The 18175-nt window shown below is 44.1% G+C and overlaps 1 protein-coding gene and 1 long non-coding RNA gene across 2 annotated transcripts in view; both read right to left on the bottom strand.

Annotated features, from left to right (window-relative positions):
* Positions 1–1845: 1845 nt before the first annotated feature.
* On the bottom strand, positions 1846–9068 carry LOC121814396. Its single transcript, XR_006054312.1, has 4 exons — positions 9018–9068; positions 8590–8719; positions 7989–8122; positions 1846–5525 (listed from the first exon to the last, which is right to left on the bottom strand). It is a non-coding gene; the product is annotated as an uncharacterized LOC121814396 (long non-coding RNA).
* Positions 9069–9768: 700 nt separating this feature from the next.
* smarca2 (SWI/SNF related, matrix associated, actin dependent regulator of chromatin, subfamily a, member 2) overlaps positions 9769–18175 on the bottom strand; it is a 57722-nt gene continuing 49315 nt past the window's right edge. The window contains exons 30-34 of the mRNA XM_005921928.2: positions 17947–18052; positions 17448–17549; positions 17020–17149; positions 16417–16550; positions 9769–13437 (exon numbers count right to left, since the gene is read on the bottom strand). Of these exons, the coding sequence (XP_005921990.1) occupies positions 13402–13437; positions 16417–16550; positions 17020–17149; positions 17448–17549; positions 17947–18052 (508 nt within the window). The 3' untranslated portion in view covers positions 9769–13401. The remainder of the gene's footprint in view (positions 13438–16416; positions 16551–17019; positions 17150–17447; positions 17550–17946; positions 18053–18175) is intronic.

The following is an 18175-nucleotide window of genomic DNA, read 5'->3' on the forward strand; positions in this document are numbered from 1 at the left end:
CATTTCTGTAACAACTTTATGTGACATCACCAAAGGGGGTGTGGCTTAGTAAGGTCAGATTTTAATAAATACTTTTTAGAGCGGGCAGGTTTTTGTTAACATATCCAAGTTTTGTGATGGTGTTCAACCTCATGTTTCCTACATGAGGTTTCCACATCTGTGTACGGTATGGTTACGGTGGCCCTGAGAGGTCAAACGCATTCTAACCTATGAAAACACCAACAAATAACAAAATGCAGCAAAAGCTCAAAAAAGAAAAAGAAAAAAAAAGGGAGGAGCGTTGTGAAGGAACGCGCACGGAGACGTTCATGTAATACTGTAGATGACGTTTCCTATTAGCTGTTTACTGCTAAGCCCTCACAGCCACAGCTGTTTCCCCAAAAACACTCCTGTTGTATTTTAAAGTATTTTCTATTTACTGCTGATGCCTTTGACCTCTCAGGCTAAACAGACGTGGGGCAGCTGCTGGACCCTGCCTTCCATCAGGCTGGGAGCTCAATGTGACATAAATTGAAGCAATTTTGAAAAACAAGCAAACATTTTGAGGTTTTTCTTTTATTTGTGCAGAGTACGTCCTGTCAGCATTAAAGCTTTGAAATAAAAATCTTCTGAAACATTCCTCATCAGTAGTAGGGATGGGTACTTTTGAAACGGTGCCGGTGCTTAAACGGTGCTCAAACCGGTGCTTAAAGAATGGAGAACACAAAATTGGTCCAAAAACCTCTCATGTTCAGCTGTTTTTTTGTAAAAAGATAACAATGTTAGCCTTTTCTGCAGCTATGGGGCATATATGGCATCACTCTTGGCTGGAAGCAGTGCTTAAACAATGGAAAAAACACAAACTTTGTCCAAAAACCTCTCATGTTTAGCTGTTTTCCACTTTTTCTTTGGTCATTTTAGCCTTTTTGGCCAGGGTGAAGGGAGTATCTGCCATCAAACAAGAAGACAGCCGCATGTAGCTATGATGATGTTTGCTAGTTCACCTTACATGCATTAATGTAATAACGTGGTTAGCCTACTCAACGAACAACATTAAGCTACTCACGCAGAGAAGAACGGCTGCTGCTGCATCATCATCCTCATCATTTCTGCTACACTGGCAGGGCTAGGGGCCAGGACTCTCCTCTTCGGGTTTTTGGGGGATGTTGCTAACTCCGGGTCCGATAACAGGCACCACACCCGCAGTAGATGTGCTCGGTGTGAGGTCTCGCAGCAAGCTATCAAATACGGCGCATTTCTCGGCTTTTAAAAAAACGCTATGCGTCGCCAGGTGTTTCATCAGATTCGAGGTGTTACCTCCTTTGACAGTATCACAGTATCAGCTTAAAGCACTTGTTGCTGCTGAGTTTGCATCTTTTGCTGTGAAGTACAGCCAGACTTTGACCGCTTCACCTTGGGCATTTTTAATCTGTAGCTCTGCTCTAAAAGAACGTACGTACCTGGCCCGCCTACTATCCTCGGAAACGTAAAATGATTGGCTAGAATCTAAAGTGCATCACAGCTCAGGAAAAAAAAGCACCGAAATAAAGCACCGAAATGTGCGCTGCTTTTTGGTCTGGTTATTACCGTTTATGTCAGAACCGGATGATCTGCGTCAGTTGAAACCACTGAGGTTACGCTGCTCGTTAACTTTAGTGCAGAAGAACAGCACATTCAGATCTTTCATATTTCATGACTTTTGCAGTTCTCCCTAATTAGAGAGACTGAGTTTTATAACCGAAAACAGATGAACTTCAGGAGTTTAACGAGTTTTTGAAATAAAGTGTCAGAACAAAGGTGAGCGGCAACATCGGCAACACAAACACAACAAACAGCAGAAGTCAAAGAAAAAGCAGAGACGCGATCTTTGTGTTGGAAATCAGTGATGTTTATTTGCCCTGGGCTATGAGATACAACCACAAAGACACTGTGCAAAGAAAGCAAAGATTAAGTCACACTTACGGAGAATCGGCAAGCACATATTACACAAAAATGATATATCTGCATGTGCACGGTATACTGTCAAGAGTGCATGCTACAAATAACACATAAACAATAAAATGAGGGTTTAGAACTAATTCACAAGGAACACGAACACCTGAAACAAACCGACACGTCTCATTAATCTCATAATACTGTTTTCTTTGTAGTAATTCAGGCCGTCACAACCCGTCAGACTCGGTTTGTTACACTTATTTTTCAGATTTTTATGATTTCATTTTCTATTTTTTTGCAAAACGACTGTAACATGTATTCAGACGCTACATTTAGCGCTACGACAGAATCTGGTTTCATTCCCCGAAGTGAGATGTTTCCCCGTGAACCCGCTGTCTGACACGAGCTTTCTACGTAGAAAATAACTCCAACAAAACGAGAAAATTAATGCGACAACGCTGTGATACAGAAAATGTTAAAAACATCAGAGGAAGGACACATGAACCACGTGCACCTCCCTAATCATGTGCGATTATATTTGTCTTACTAGAAGCGGTTAAAAAAGCGTCGGACATTTCTGGCTGTGTCAAGTTCATCTGTCAGCTACAGACGCACGTTTTTATCTGCCTGTGCTTTCACAATCGTGTAATCGCGTTGCTGACCGTCTGCTAAGCCCCGCCCTCCTGTTACCGTTACTGCAACTGTAAAGCTTCGACATGAGGTGAACGCATAGACACACGAGTACAGCTCTGCTCCCGCCAGCTAATCCAAAAAGTTCTTAGCGAGTATTTAAAGAGCGTTTTTATTTTGTTTGGATATTTAAGTTACAGCAGGGACATGGCGTCTCTGTACAGGAGGCCTTGGTGATATCACAGTATTATAACATCCCAGGTATTTAGAAATATCTACAGGATGATTTTAAATACCTTGAAAGAAACAAATGTTCCCTTTTAAAAACCAAAAGCTGATGCAGAGAGTCTATATCTCAATGTGCAGGCAGGCTCTACTCATGAACAAGGTGCCGATCTTTAACTAAACGTGTGAACAGTTTGATGAAGGTGATGCAGGGACACAGCTGAGCACTTCAGAAGCTAAGAACGCCATTTGTATCTCTGCAAACTGATAACATGGCATCAGGTCTCCAGGGAGAATCAGAGGAAGCAGTTAGTCTTCTAATGTCCAAACAGTCTAAACATATCGTGAAATTTACACTACTCACTCAGTCTAACAGTCACAGTCACTCAGTGTGGCTGTAACTGCTGGGCTAACAGCAAAACTGCTCTGTAAGTTGCTGTTTAGTGGTTATGTGTTGGCTTTCCCTTACAGAGCCCACATGCAACCAAATCATGTTCTTCTAAAAGTACTTTCTTCTTCAAAGTACGGACAGATTGCTTGTTTGCAGCATGCAGTAGAGCGTGTTCTGCCCTGCAGCAATGGGAACCTAACAGTGAATCACTGTTGTAAAGTGATGACGGGGCCAAACAGTAAGGGCAGTGACACTGTGAGACTGTTCAGGGAACCCCTCACACCACACAGCTACAAAGACATCTATCAGCAGCTGCTCAGCATTTATCGACTGTTCAAACCAATGAAAACAATTCTGTTAGTTCCAAAGACTCAAAAAGCCCGCTCCTAAGGAGGTTCAAAGACATGCTGGACCAACGGTAACAGCACAACAGAGTACCTACAGGCCAAAGGAAACACACGCTAATAATTGGCCCAGTGTTACAGTCTCTGTTTTCATATTTCCACAGTTTCTGTGGGAGGTGACAGAAAGGAGGCAGCTGTAGCTAATGAAGAGCGAGATGTAGGAGAGCAGGAGGTGGAGGACAGCAGCCGACATGCTGCTTTGGGAGAGAGCAGGAGGAAGCTTTAAGGTGGGGCTGATGGAGCAGAAAGCAGAGAACAGGCCTTGTGTGAACTGTAACGTAATGACAGAACACAAAGAGATTTGATCGTGAGGGTCTGCGTGCCTTAGTGTCAGGCTCAGAGGCTGATTAATATGTACATTTGTGATGACTAAAATGCCTGTGATCTATATAATGTCCTGTTACTGTAGGTAAATAAGTAATCAGGTGTGTGTGAATGTTTGATGAAGCGCACAGCTGTTCCTGATGTTGCAGCAGTACGCTGTGCTACTCAGCGAGCCGGCCGCTGCTGCAGGACTGAGACTGAGCTGACATATCACATTTACAGAGCCCTCAGTCACTGATGGTAATAACAGCGAGGATGTGCACGTGAGGAAAGATAAAGAGGCTGAAGAGATAATTGAGTTCGAGGAAGTCCCAGATAAGAGACAAAAGTGCATCTCCACAGACTGATGTGCAGCCCGAGGGAGACGCTGGATTAAAGTAGTTAGTGGCCTCTACCAGGTCAAAGTGGCTGTGGGCTGTCTGCACCACAATGAAATCAACATCTCTCATTTTGCCACTTGTCAAGAAAAGTTTGCCTCAATGTGAGTCCTGCGGGAGTTCTCCTCCTTTAAGATGCAAGCGCTCCCTGGGGCAGGTGAAAGAACCCTAACCCACGTTGGTCCACGACAAACAGAGAAAGCCTTCATTGCCTGACACTTCTGCCCATTTCTAGACTAAACCACGAGATTTAACTGGATTGTTCTACGATGAACAGCAGAAGTGAACTTTGGGTTTCTCCACTGCATCCTTTACAGTTCTGAGAGAAAGTGTCGTAACTGTGGACTCATCTGTGACAAACAGACTGTGGTCTACATGCTAACACAGACGTGAGCCCAGCTTTCAACAGTTTGAGGACTTGGACTGGACTGTGGACTTGTCCACATGAGCTACAACACACGACACAGACTGTTCCAAACGCTGTCCAGCGAATGACTCAGTCTTCCACCAGGCTCTTTACACGTGTCCACTCACCCCACCTCAGCCTGGGCCAGTTAGCAGGTGTTAGCTTCTTTAAACACGCTGACAGCGTGTTTAATCTACACACTGAGGCAGATAACTATTAAATCTTTTACTTACTTTTATATTTATTTCATACAAGCTTAAAAAAGCCTAGCTGTGATTGGACAGATGCTGCGTGTGGGAGGGGTTAAGCTAACGGTCAGTTTGTCTACATTTGGCACGGCACACGTTAAAAACAATGAATCCAAAACTTAAAAAACTGACTGCCATTTCTCCAAATTAGCTTTGATTTCACTGGTGATACATATTTTTGTTTTACTTGACTTTTTAAAAATCAGGATACTGAAGGTTTTTTTTAAAGTGCAAGCAAGCGATTACAAACAAAGCAAAAGCGCAAATAGGATGACCAATGTGTGTTTTTCTTTTTTGTACATTTTGTGTTTTGTTAAAGCACGTAGTTAAAAAATATACTACAAAATTGTCTTAAAAAGAGAAATATAAGCTGATTGGTATTGCTGTATGCTATCGATTGTAAGTAATACATTTCTAAGCTGGTGGGAGATGAGAACACACCCTACAGACACACACAGAAGACACGGAGCAAAGTTTAAGGAACATGAACCTGAACAACAGCAATGGAAGATATTGTCCTTTGTTTCTAAGTGCTGTAAACAATATCCTCGCGCCCTTGCTTCTCCTTCGTCACTCGTCATCACTTTTGCTCTTGTCTGATTGATCCTGCAGAGACAAAGAGAAGAAGAGTGTTAAGAATGAGGAAGAGGATGCAGCGAAGCAGCAACGAGAGGCAGAGCGGCCTGTCGCAACACAACAACGTTGAAATAAGAAAGCTCTCCGGAGGAAAAAGAGGTGGGACGGGCGGTCTTCACGTCTTCCCCTGTTCTGAGGCTAACGAGGAGAGCAGTGAAGGAGTGAGGCGAGTCAGACAAGGCGGTCCTTTGAACAGACTCCGTCAGGGCAGAGTGTGCTCCCACCACGGCCGGCAGACAGCTGATGAAATCGCTGCATTCATATTCACGGAGTAACGTGAAGGCTCCGAGCTCAGCCAACATAAGACACTCAAACACTCAGCATCATAAATACAAACACTGATGCAACACCTGGACAAAGGTAAGCTGCTCACTTACGCTGAAAAATACAGAAAATGATGGAGAAGCACTGCACTGAGGCATGTATAATATGAAGGTGGTGCAAACGCTGACATGTAATCACGTTAAAACCCAACGTTGTTGCTCTTAAGCTGGATTGAAAACAGTCGTGCAGATCCAGTGAGACAGATTTAAAGGCTTTCATGATGTTTGTAATAAAAAGCTGCATTTTTATTCACTAAAACTTGGTCAGATTTCCTGCGACACTCGTCTGTTCTCTGAAGCTGTTCACATAAAATCAGCATTCCTCAGCCAACTCTTACTGACTGTAAGTGAACGTGGAGCCACACGTAATGAATAATGCAGAGTCCCTTATACTGCGTTTCAACTGGCTGCTGATGGAAACGTTCCTCGGATCCTACAGAGCGACCCACGAACTTCCTTTATGTCGGGTTGAGACCACACAATATCAGCCTAATGATGTCCATGATTAAAAAATAAAAATGTCAAATAATTGTTGTGAAGAATCAACTTGTTAGATGAAACGCGCCTGACTCAGTGACGACTGTCGTGTGAGCCCAGGAAAACACTGCTCGCTTAGTTCCAGCATCAGTAACATTTTGGCTGTAGTTTGATGACTTTACAGGGCGATCGTGGCTCAAAGAGTTGGGAGTTCGTCTTGTAACGGAAGGTTGCCGGTTCGAGCCCCGGCTCGGACAGTCTCGGTCGTTGTGTCCTTGGGCAAGACACTTCACCTACCGCCTACTGGTGTTGGCCAGAGGGGCCGATGGCGCGATATGGCAGCCTCGCCTCTGTCAGTCTGCTCCAGGGCAGCTGTGGCTACAACTGTAGCTGCCTCCACCAGTGTGTGAATGTGAGAGTGAATGAATAGTGAATTGTAGCGCTTTGAGGGCCCTGAAAAGTGCTATATAAATGCAATCCATTATTATTTCATTATTTATGGAAAAAGACAGATGAAAATAAAATAAACTTCAGACCAGGGTAAGTCAATCAGGTTTAGCTGGCAGCAGTGAGGTGCCAGGGCCACCCCCGGCCTCCCAGTAGATGCACCCATGGTATAAAAGTTGACCTCTGACCTTGAAGTCAAGGTCACTGGGATTCAAACTAATTCAAGATTTTTAGTACGTTCACCTACGGTATCAACTGAAAGTCCTACATCGCCTCGTTCTCACAGTATCGCACAATAAATGGAGAATATAAACGTGTGGTTTCTACATGCACCTGTTACACTCTGCTTCACAAACATGCTCCGTAAACCATGTTTAAGAAATATTTAGGACTCATTTACATCCTTCTGATGGTCCTTTGGGTCTTTAGATGTGCGATTTGGCTTTTAAATGAGCGGCAAACGCCACATCAACGCAGATAAAAGACGTGCTAGCTGACGAGGAATTAAAGGGTGCTTCACGGAGCTTTGTGACTGTCGGTATATGAGACCAAAGCCAGGGGAAGCTCACTCTATATGACGCGAGTAAACAGTGAATTTGGAAGATGGTCTTCAAAGACTTTGAGTGTGATTGCATCAGACGATTTACAAAGAAGTTAAAATCTTCAAAATCTCATCCCACAAGATCAATGAAACTTTGAAGCTTTTCCCTGTGTGAGTGGCTGAAGCTGCCTGTATGTGCTACGTCTTATTCCTGCTGCTGTACCGAGCTAACACCGAGCTAACTTCAGGAGAAACTTCTATAGTTTGTAACCACAGAACGGCGTTTATGTGGCCTCATCGTGGTTTTATTCCCGCATAGAACAGACAAAGGAGCAGAAAGAAAGAGGAGAGGGGAGGATACAAGGTGTATTTGATAGTGGGCACAGACGTGGTGCCTGCACAGCTTTAATTTCACATTACTGAGTGAAGCGGAGGCTGAACAGCAGAAGGCGGATAGTACCAGGAAATATAGCGAACTGAACGTCATTATCTACATAAGCTTTAGCATGTGCTCATTTGGTTTCACATAAGTACACTACAAGTTTTATCCTTTTATTCTACAGAAGATTTAATGCCAGCCAACAGCTGCTGATGGACCTGAACCACCTGTGTCGGCAACATAAGTACAATTATTTTACAACCTACATTATCATCCTGGTCCTCGTCGCTGTCGTCGTCGCTGACCACCGGCTTGGCCTTCCCTCGGCTCTGCCTCTTCTTGCCTTTGTCGTGGCCGCGTGCCTCCCTGCTCAGCTTGATCTTTACCCGCACTGACTTGGCTGAAACACGGGAGAAATGTGAACAGTCTTGCACCGCTTCCCTTCAGCATGTTTGAGAATAAAAGCTACGACATCCTGTTAAACCAAACATGTTAGAAACGAAACTATTTGTTGAACGTTTAGCTGACATGGTAGATTTTTATGCTGGAGGCCGTTTCTAATGCAGGGCTGTCAGGGATTTGTGTTGATACTCAATCTCTCAGGTGTCATTACTGCACATCAGCTGTAGTTCGTGGTTTTAAATGCTTTTTAACATTTCACAATAAATGTCCTCCCTTAATAATGACTCACTCCTATGTCTAAAACATCACTTTCGTCTGTCAGCAGCAGTGCACGGGGCTCCCGCTGCGATGAATATAAAACCCGAGCAGCGGTCGCCGGGTTTGCACTGAGAAGAATTTCAATGAGACAAGAAAAGGTCTCTGGTGTGTGTGTGTTGGTATGCGTAGCCACAAAGTGCGTCTCACCCTCGGCCTCTGAGTCATCGTCGTCGTCCTCCTCCTCCTCCTCACTGTCGTCATCGCTGTCATCGTCCTTGGCGATCTTCTGTCTGGCGCTCTTGAAAACAGACTGAAGAACGATGGAGTCCTCGTATATCTGCGGGGGGGTGTACAGTTCATTTTAGGCTAGCTCAGTGCTAATAACTATAACACCATGTGTTTGCAAACGAGCTCGAGTCCGACAGAACAGGAGCCGATCAAAGCAACGCCGAGCTCCGTCTAGCCAAGATTCTCAGGGGAAAGCCCGTCACCGACCAAACAGCTGGCCCCGCCTACACACAATCATTCTAACCATATATAAATATATAAAGCTATTCTAGAGAAGTCCCGGAGTACCAACAAAGCCCCGGAGATGAGCAGGAAAATGAAGAGAGTTCCACAGCAGGGTTTCTGACCTGGGATCCCTCCAAGTTGAAGGTCTGTGCGTTTTGACAGAGCAGCATCACTCTCTTTATGTCTGCAAACCTTCACCAGGCCGTCAAAGCAATCCTCCAACCAGGCGGCCTGTGCGATCACCTGTCGACTACATCACTACAATAACATTTAAAGTAATTTCTGTAACAACTTTATGTGACATCACCAAAGGGGGTGTGGCTTAGTAAGGTCAGATTTTAATAAATACTTTTTAGAGCGGGCGAGTTTTTGTTAACATATCCAAATTTTGTGATGGTGTTCAACCTCATTTTTCCTACATGAGGTTTCCACATCTGTGTACGGTATGGTTACGGTGGCCCTGAGAGGTGGCCCGCCTACTATCCTCAGAAACGTAAAATGATTGGCTAGAATCCAAAGTGTATCACAGCTCAGGAAAAAAAAGCACCGAAATAAAGCACCGAAATGTGCGCTGCTTTTTGGTCTGGTTATTACCGTTTATGTCAGAACCGGATGATCTGCGTCAGTTGAAACCACTGAGGTTACGCTGCTCGTTAACTTTAGTGCAGAAGAACAGCACATTCAGATCTTTCATATTTCATGACTTTTGCAGTTCTCCCTAATTAGAGAGACTGAGTTTTATAACCGAAAACAGATGAACTTCAGGAGTTTAACGAGTTTTTGAAATAAAGTGTCAGAACAAAGGTGAGCGGCAACATCGGCAACACAAACACAACAAACAGCAGAAGTCAAAGAAAAAGCAGAGACGCGATCTTTGTGTTGGAAATCAGTGATGTTTATTTGCCCTGGGCTATGAGATACAACCACAAAGACACTGTGCAAAGAAAGCAAAGATTAAGTCACACTTACGGAGAATCGGCAAGCACATATTACACAAAAATGATATATCTGCATGTGCACGGTATACTGTCAAGAGTGCATGCTACAAATAACACATAAACAATAAAATGAGGGTTTAGAACTAATTCACAAGGAACACGAACACCTGAAACAAACCGACACGTCTCATTAATCTCATAATACTGTTTTCTTTGTAGTAATTCAGGCCGTCACAACCCGTCAGACTCGGTTTGTTACACTTATTTTTCAGATTTTTATGATTTCATTTTCTATTTTTTTGCAAAACGACTGTAACATGTATTCAGACGCTACATTTAGCGCTACGACAGAATCTGGTTTCATTCCCCGAAGTGAGATGTTTCCCCGTGAACCCGCTGTCTGACACGAGCTTTCTACGTAGAAAATAACTCCAACAAAACGAGAAAATTAATGCGACAACGCTGTGATACAGAAAATGTTAAAAACATCAGAGGAAGGACACATGAACCACGTGCACCTCCCTAATCATGTGCGATTATATTTGTCTTACTAGAAGCGGTTAAAAAAGCGTCGGACATTTCTGGCTGTGTCAAGTTCATCTGTCAGCTACAGACGCACGTTTTTATCTGCCTGTGCTTTCACAATCGTGTAATCGCGTTGCTGACCGTCTGCTAAGCCCCGCCCTCCTGTTACCGTTACTGCAACTGTAAAGCTTCGACATGAGGTGAACGCATAGACACACGAGTACAGCTCTGCTCCCGCCAGCTAATCCAAAAAGTTCTTAGCGAGTATTTAAAGAGCGTTTTTATTTTGTTTGGATATTTAAGTTACAGCAGGGACATGGCGTCTCTGTACATGAGGCCTTGGTGATATCACAGTATTATAACATCCCAGGTATTTAGAAATATCTACAGGATGATTTTAAATACCTTGAAAGAAACAAATGTTCCCTTTTAAAAACCAAAAGCTGATGCAGAGAGTCTATATCTCAATGTGCAGGCAGGCTCAAGGTGCCGATCTTTAACTAAACGTGTGAACAGTTTGATGGAGGTGATGCAGGGACACAGCTGAGCACTTCAGAAGCTAAGAACGCCATTTGTATCTCTGCAAACTGATAACATGGCATCAGGTCTCCAGGGAGAATCAGAGGAAGCAGTTAGTCTTCTAATGTCCAAACAGTCTAAACATATCGTGAAATTTACACTACTCACTCAGTCTAACAGTCACAGTCACTCAGTGTGGCTGTAACTGCTGGGCTAACAGCAAAACTGCTCTGTAAGTTGCTGTTTAGTGGTTATGTGTTGGCTTTCCCTTACAGAGCCCACATGCAACCAAATCATGTTCTTCTAAAAGTACTTTCTTCTTCAAAGTACGGACAGATTGCTTGTTTGCAGCATGCAGTAGAGCGTGTTCTGCCCTGCAGCAATGGGAACCTAACAGTGAATCACTGTTGTAAAGTGATGACGGGGCCAAACAGTAAGGGCAGTGACACTGTGAGACTGTTCGGGGAACCCCTCACACCACACAGCTACAAAGACATCTATCAGCAGCTGCTCAGCATTTATCGACTGTTCAAACCAATGAAAACAATTCTGTTAGTTCCAAAGACTCAAAAAGCCCGCTCCTAAGGAGGTTCAAAGACATGCTGGACCAACGGTAACAGCACAACAGAGTACCTACAGGCCAAAGGAAACACACGCTAATAATTGGCCCAGTGTTACAGTCTCTGTTTTCATATTTCCACAGATTCTGTGGGAGGTGACAGAAAGGAGGCAGCTGTAGCTAATGAAGAGCGAGATGTAGGAGAGCAGGAGGTGGAGGACAGCAGCCGACATGCTGCTTTGGGAGAGAGCAGGAGGAAGCTTTAAGGTGGGGCTGATGGAGCAGAAAGCAGAGAACAGGCCTTGTGTGAACTGTAACGTAATGACAGAACACAAAGAGATTTGATCGTGAGGGTCTGCGTGCCTCAGTGTCAGGCTCAGAGGCTGATTAATATGTACATTTGTGATGACTAAAATGCCTGTGATCTATATAATGTCCTGTTACTGTAGGTAAATAAGTAATCAGGTGTGTGTGAATGTTTGATGAAGCGCACAGCTGTTCCTGATGTTGCAGCAGTACGCTGTGCTACTCAGCGAGCCGGCCGCTGCTGCAGGACTGAGACTGAGCTGACATATCACATTTACAGAGCCCTCAGTCACTGATGGTAATAACAGCGAGGATGTGCACGTGAGGAAAGATAAAGAGGCTGAAGAGATAATTGAGTTCGAGGAAGTCCCAGATAAGAGACAAAAGTGCATCTCCACAGACTGATGTGCAGCCCGAGGGAGACGCTGGATTAAAGTAGTTAGTGGCCTCTACCAGGTCAAAGTGGCTGTGGGCTGTTTGCACCACAATGAAATCAACATCTCTCATTTTGCCACTTGTCAAGAAAAGTTTGCCTCAATGTGAGTCCTGCGGGAGTTCTCCTCCTTTAAGATGCAAGCGCTCCCTGGGGCAGGTGAAAGAACCCTAACCCACGTTGGTCCACGACAAACAGAGAAAGCCTTCATTGCCTGACACTTCTGCCCATTTCTAGACTAAACCATGAGATTTAACTGGATTGTTCTACGATGAACAGCAGAAGTGAACTTTGGGTTTCTCCACTGCATCCTTTACAGTTCTGAGAGAAAGTGTCGTAACTGTGGACTCATCTGTGACACACAGACTGTGGTCTACATGCTAACACAGACGTGAGCCCAGCTTTCAACAGTTTGAGGACTTGGACTGGACTGTGGACTTGTCCACATGAGCTACAACACGCGACACAGACTGTTCCAAACGCTGTCCAGCGAATGACTCAGTCTTCCACCAGGCTCTTTACACGTGTCCACTCACCCCACCTCAGCCTGGGCCAGTTAGCAGGTGTTAGCTTCTTTAAACACGCTGACAGCGTGTTTAATCTACACACTGAGGCAGATAACTATTAAATCTTTTACTTACTTTTATATTTATTTCATACAAGCTTAAAAAAGCCTAGCTGTGATTGGACAGATGCTGCGTGTGGGAGGGGTTAAGCTAACGGTCAGTTTGTCTACATTTGGCACGGCACACGTTAAAAACAATGAATCCAAAACTTAAAAAACTGACTGCCATTTCTCCAAATTAGCTTTGATTTCACTGGTGATACATATTTTTGTTTTACTTGACTTTTTAAAAATCAGGATACTGAAGGTTTTTTTTAAAGTGCAAGCAAGCGATTACAAACAAAGCAAAAGCGCAAATAGGATGACCAATGTGTGTTTTTCTTTTTTGTACATTTTGTGTTTTGTTAAAGCACGTAGTTAAAAAATATACTACAAAATTGTCTTAAAAAGAGAAATATAAGCTGATTGGTATTGCTGTATGCTATCGATTGTAAGTAATACATTTCTAAGCTGGTGGGAGATGAGAACACACCCTACAGACACACACAGAAGACATGGAGCAAAGTTTAAGGAACATGAACCTGAACAACAGCAATGGAAGATATTGTCCTTTGTTTCTAAGTGCTGTAAACAATATCCTCGCGCCCTTGCTTCTCCTTCGTCACTCGTCATCACTTTTGCTCTTGTCTGATTGATCCTGCAGAGACAAAGAGAAGAAGAGTGTTAAGAACGAGGAAGAGGATGCAGCGAAGCAGCAACGAGAGGCAGAGCGGCCTGTTGCAACACAACAACGTTGAAATAAGAAAGCTCTCCGGAGGAAAAAGAGGTGGGACGGGCGGTCTTCACGTCTTTCCCTGTTCTGAGGCTAACGAGGAGAGCAGTGAAGGAGTGAGGCGAGTCAGACAAGGCGGTCCTTTGAACAGACTCCGTCAGGGCAGAGTGTGCTCCCACCACGGCCGGCAGACAGCTGATGAAATCGCTGCATTCATATTCACGGAGTAACGTGAAGGCTCCGAGCTCAGCCAACATAAGACACTCAAACACTCAGCATCATAAATACAAACACTGATGCAACACCTGGACAAAGGTAAGCTGCTCACTTACGCTGAAAAATACACTAAGACGGTCCTTCTCAAATAGTGCCCCCGCCCGGGGAACACGGACCGGCATACAGTGTAATTGCACATCCGCTACAGTAGGTGGCAGCGTTCTTAGGATCTGTACTTTACTTGAGCAGTTAATGTTGCAGATCAATTTAAATGTATTTATTGATTTTGTTTAATTTTATTTTTCAGAATCAAATGGTTCAAAAAATGTTTATAGTTTGAAGAAGGATGTTTTTATATTCCAGGCAAATCGATGCACTTTGTCTGCAGTAGTTTAGAGAGTCGCAGTACTACTACATGTACTTAAATCCTTCCTGTTACAGACTAAACAACATTGTTAGTCTTTGTTTTAAGTTGATCTATATTTCTTTCTTTTATGCTTTCTTTAATGTTAATAAGGATACAATGTTATGCAGAAATGTACTTATAATAACAATTTTATAGACAAATGATACTATTTATAGAGACAGGGGAGAGTGGGCGGGGCGTGAAATGTTTTCTTCTTCCTCAGGGGGGCGTAACAGAAAATGATGGAGAAGCACTGCACTGAGGCATGTATAATATGAAGGTGGTGCAAACGCTGACATGTAATCACGTTAAAACCCAACGTTGTTGCTCTTAAGCTGGATTGAAAACAGTCGTGCAGATCCAGTGAGACAGATTTAAAGGCTTTCATGATGTTTGTAATAAAAAGCTGCATTTTTATTCACTAAAACTTGGTCAGATTTCCTGCGACACTCGTCTGTTCTCTGAAGCTGTTCACATAAAATCAGCATTCCTCAGCCAACTCTTACTGACTGTAAGTGAACGTGGAGCCACACGTAATGAATAATGCAGAGTCCCTTATACTGCGTTTCAACTGGCTGCTGATGGAAACGTTCCTCGGATCCTACAGAGCGACCCACGAACTTCCTTTATGTCGGGTTGAGACCACACAATATCAGCCTAATGATGTCCATGATTAAAAAATAAAAATGTCAAATAATTGTTGTGAAGAATCAACTTGTTAGATGAAACGCGCCTGACTCAGTGACGACTGTCGTGTGAGCCCAGGAAAACACTGCTCGCTTAGTTCCAGCATCAGTAACATTTTGGCTGTAGTTTGATGACTTTACAGGGCGATCGTGGCTCAAAGAGTTGGGAGTTCGTCTTGTAACCAGAAGGTCGCCGATTCGAGCCCCGGCTCGGACAGTCTCGGTCGTTGTGTCCTTGGGCAAGACACTTCACCTACCGCCTACTGGTGTTGGCCAGAGGGGCCGATGGCGCGATATGGCAGCCTCGCTTCTGTCAGTCTGCCCCAGGGCAGCTGTGGCTACAACTGTAGCTGCCTCCACCAGTGTGTGAATGTGAGAGTGAATGAATAGTGGTATTGTAAAGCGCTTTGAGGGCCCTGAAAAGTGCTATATAAATGCAATCCATTATTATTTCATTATTTATGGAAAAAGACAGATGAAAATAAAATAAACTTCAGACCAGGGTAAGTCAATCAGGTTTAGCTGGCAGCAGTGAGGTGCCAGGGCCACCCCCGGCCTCCCAGTAGATGCACCCATGGTATAAAAGTTGACCTCTGACCTTGAAGTCAAGGTCACTGGGATTCAAACTAATTCAAGATTTTTAGTACGTTCACCTACGGTATCAACTGAAAGTCCTACATCGCCTCGTTCTCACAGTATCGCACAATAAATGGAGAATATAAACGTGTGGTTTCTACATGCACCTGTTACACTCTGCTTCACAAACATGCTCCGTAAACCATGTTTAAGAAATATTTAGGACTCATTTACATCCTTCTGATGGTCCTTTGGGTCTTTAGATGTGCGATTTGGCTTTTAAATGAGCGGCAAACGCCACATCAACGCAGATAAAAGACGTGCTAGCTGACGAGGAATTAAAGGGTGCTTCACGGAGCTTTGTGACTGTCGGTATATGAGACCAAAGCCAGGGGAAGCTCACTCTATATGACGCGAGTAAACAGTGAATTTGGAAGATGGTCTTCAAAGACTTTGAGTGTGATTGCATCAGACGATTTACAAAGAAGTTAAAATCTTCAAAATCTCATCCCACAAGATCAATGAAACTTTGAAGCTTTTCCCTGTGTGAGTGGCTGAAGCTGCCTGTATGTGCTACGTCTTATTCCTGCTGCTGTACCGAGCTAACACCGAGCTAACTTCAGGAGAAACTTCTATAGTTTGTAACCACAGAACGGCGTTTATGTGGCCTCATCGTGGTTTTATTCCCGCATAGAACAGACAAAGGAGCAGAAAGAAAGAGGAGAGGGGAGGATACAAGGTGTATTTGATAGTGGGCACAGACGTGGTGCCTGCACAGCTTTAATTTCACATTACTGAGTGAAGCGGAGGCTGAACAGCAGAAGGCGGATAGTACCGGGAAATATAGCGAACTGAACGTCATTATCTACATAAGCTTTAGCATGTGCTCATTTGGTTTCACATAAGTACACTACAAGTTTTATCCTTTTATTCTACAGAAGATTTAATGCCAGCCAACAGCTGCTGATGGACCTGAACCACCTGTGTCGGCAACATAAGTACAATTATTTTACAACCTACATTATCATCCTGGTCCTCGTCGCTGTCGTCGTCGCTGACCACCGGCTTGGCCTTCCCTCGGCTCTGCCTCTTCTTGCCTTTGTCGTGGCCGCGTGCCTCCCTGCTCAGCTTGATCTTTACCCGCACTGACTTGGCTGAAACACGGGAGAAATGTGAACAGTCTTGCACCGTTTCCCTTCAGCATGTTTGAGAATAAAAGCTACGACATCCTGTTTAACCAAACATGTTAGAAACGAAACTATTTGTTGAACGTTTAGCTGACATGGTAGATTTTTATGCTGGAGGCCGTTTCTAATGCAGGGCTGTCAGGGATTTGTGTTGATACTCAATCTCTCAGGTGTCATTACTGCACATCAGCTGTAGTTCGTGGTTTTAAATGCTTTTTAACATTTCACAATAAATGTCCTCCCTTAATAATGACTCACTCCTATGTCTAAAACATCACTTTCGTCTGTCAGCAGCAGTGCACGGGGCTCCCGCTGCGATGAATATAAAACCCGAGCAGCGGTCGCCGGGTTTGCACTGAGAAGAATTTCAATGAGACAAGAAAAGGTCTCTGGTGTGTGTGTGTGTTGGTATGCGTAGCCACAAAGTGCGTCTCACCCTCGGCCTCTGAGTCATCGTCGTCGTCCTCCTCCTCCTCCTCACTGTCGTCATCGCTGTCATCGTCCTTGGCGATCTTCTGTCTGGCGCTCTTGAAAACAGACTGAAGAACGATGGAGTCCTCGTATATCTGCGGGGGGGTGTACAGTTCATTTTAGGCTAGCTCAGTGCTAATAACTATAACACCATGTGTTTGCAAACGAGCTCGAGTCCGACAGAACAGGAGCCGATCAAAGCAACGCCGAGCTCCGTCTAGCCAAGATTCTCAGGGGAAAGCCCGTCACCGACCAAACAGCTGGCCCCGCCTACACACAATCATTCTAACCATATATAAATATATAAAGCTATTCTAGAGAAGTCCCGGAGTACCAACAAAGCCCCGGAGATGAGCAGGAAAATGAAGAGAGTTCCACAGCAGGGTTTCTGACCTGGGATCCCTCCAAGTTGAAGGTCTGTGCGTTTTGACAGAGCAGCATCACGTCCTTCTCCAGGTCCCCCACGTTCCTGTATTTATGGTTTCTCACACGTTCCTGTTGAAAGACAAAAACAAAACAGCGGCACTGAGCGACGCCTACATCCACACAGGTCGCACAACCTTAAACTACACCGACGTCAAGCTTCACCGTCTGCCCTTCCTTTCAAATCCATCATGACACGAAGCTCCACGGACGGTGAATTTACCGGACTATTCGAGTAACAGAGAAAAGAGCTGATTGTTAAATACCAAAAACTGTTGGAACTAAATTAAAACTAATAGATTACCACAAACAGAAACTTCTTTGATCTTTTAAATACATTTGAGGAGTTTCTCATCTTACTGAGTATTCTCTTCTATTAAAGGACCTGGAGTTATAATTTTCAGCCCTTTCTTTCCCACTAACCTGTCCCTCCTTTGCACAAATGAATGGATCATCTTAGATCACAAACCTTGATTTTTTTGAAGTCCACAGGTTTTCGGATCAGTTCGTAATATTCTGGGAGTTCCTTCCTGGATGGAAGCTGGACAAACACTTCACTGAGTTGCCTTCCAGAGCTGGAAAAACAAAAATAGCAGTTTGTATGCCGTCAAACTCTACTGCACACCAACACTGCCGGTGCTTTCTATCACAGACCAACAGTCATCACAGCGCTGCAACAAAAAGCCTCGTGGGACGGA

The sequence above is a fragment of the Haplochromis burtoni genome, unplaced genomic scaffold (assembly GCF_018398535.1).
Source record: "Haplochromis burtoni strain Fernald_Lab_line unplaced genomic scaffold, NCSU_Asbu1 Contig_43, whole genome shotgun sequence".
Taxonomy (NCBI): domain Eukaryota; kingdom Metazoa; phylum Chordata; class Actinopteri; order Cichliformes; family Cichlidae; genus Haplochromis; species Haplochromis burtoni.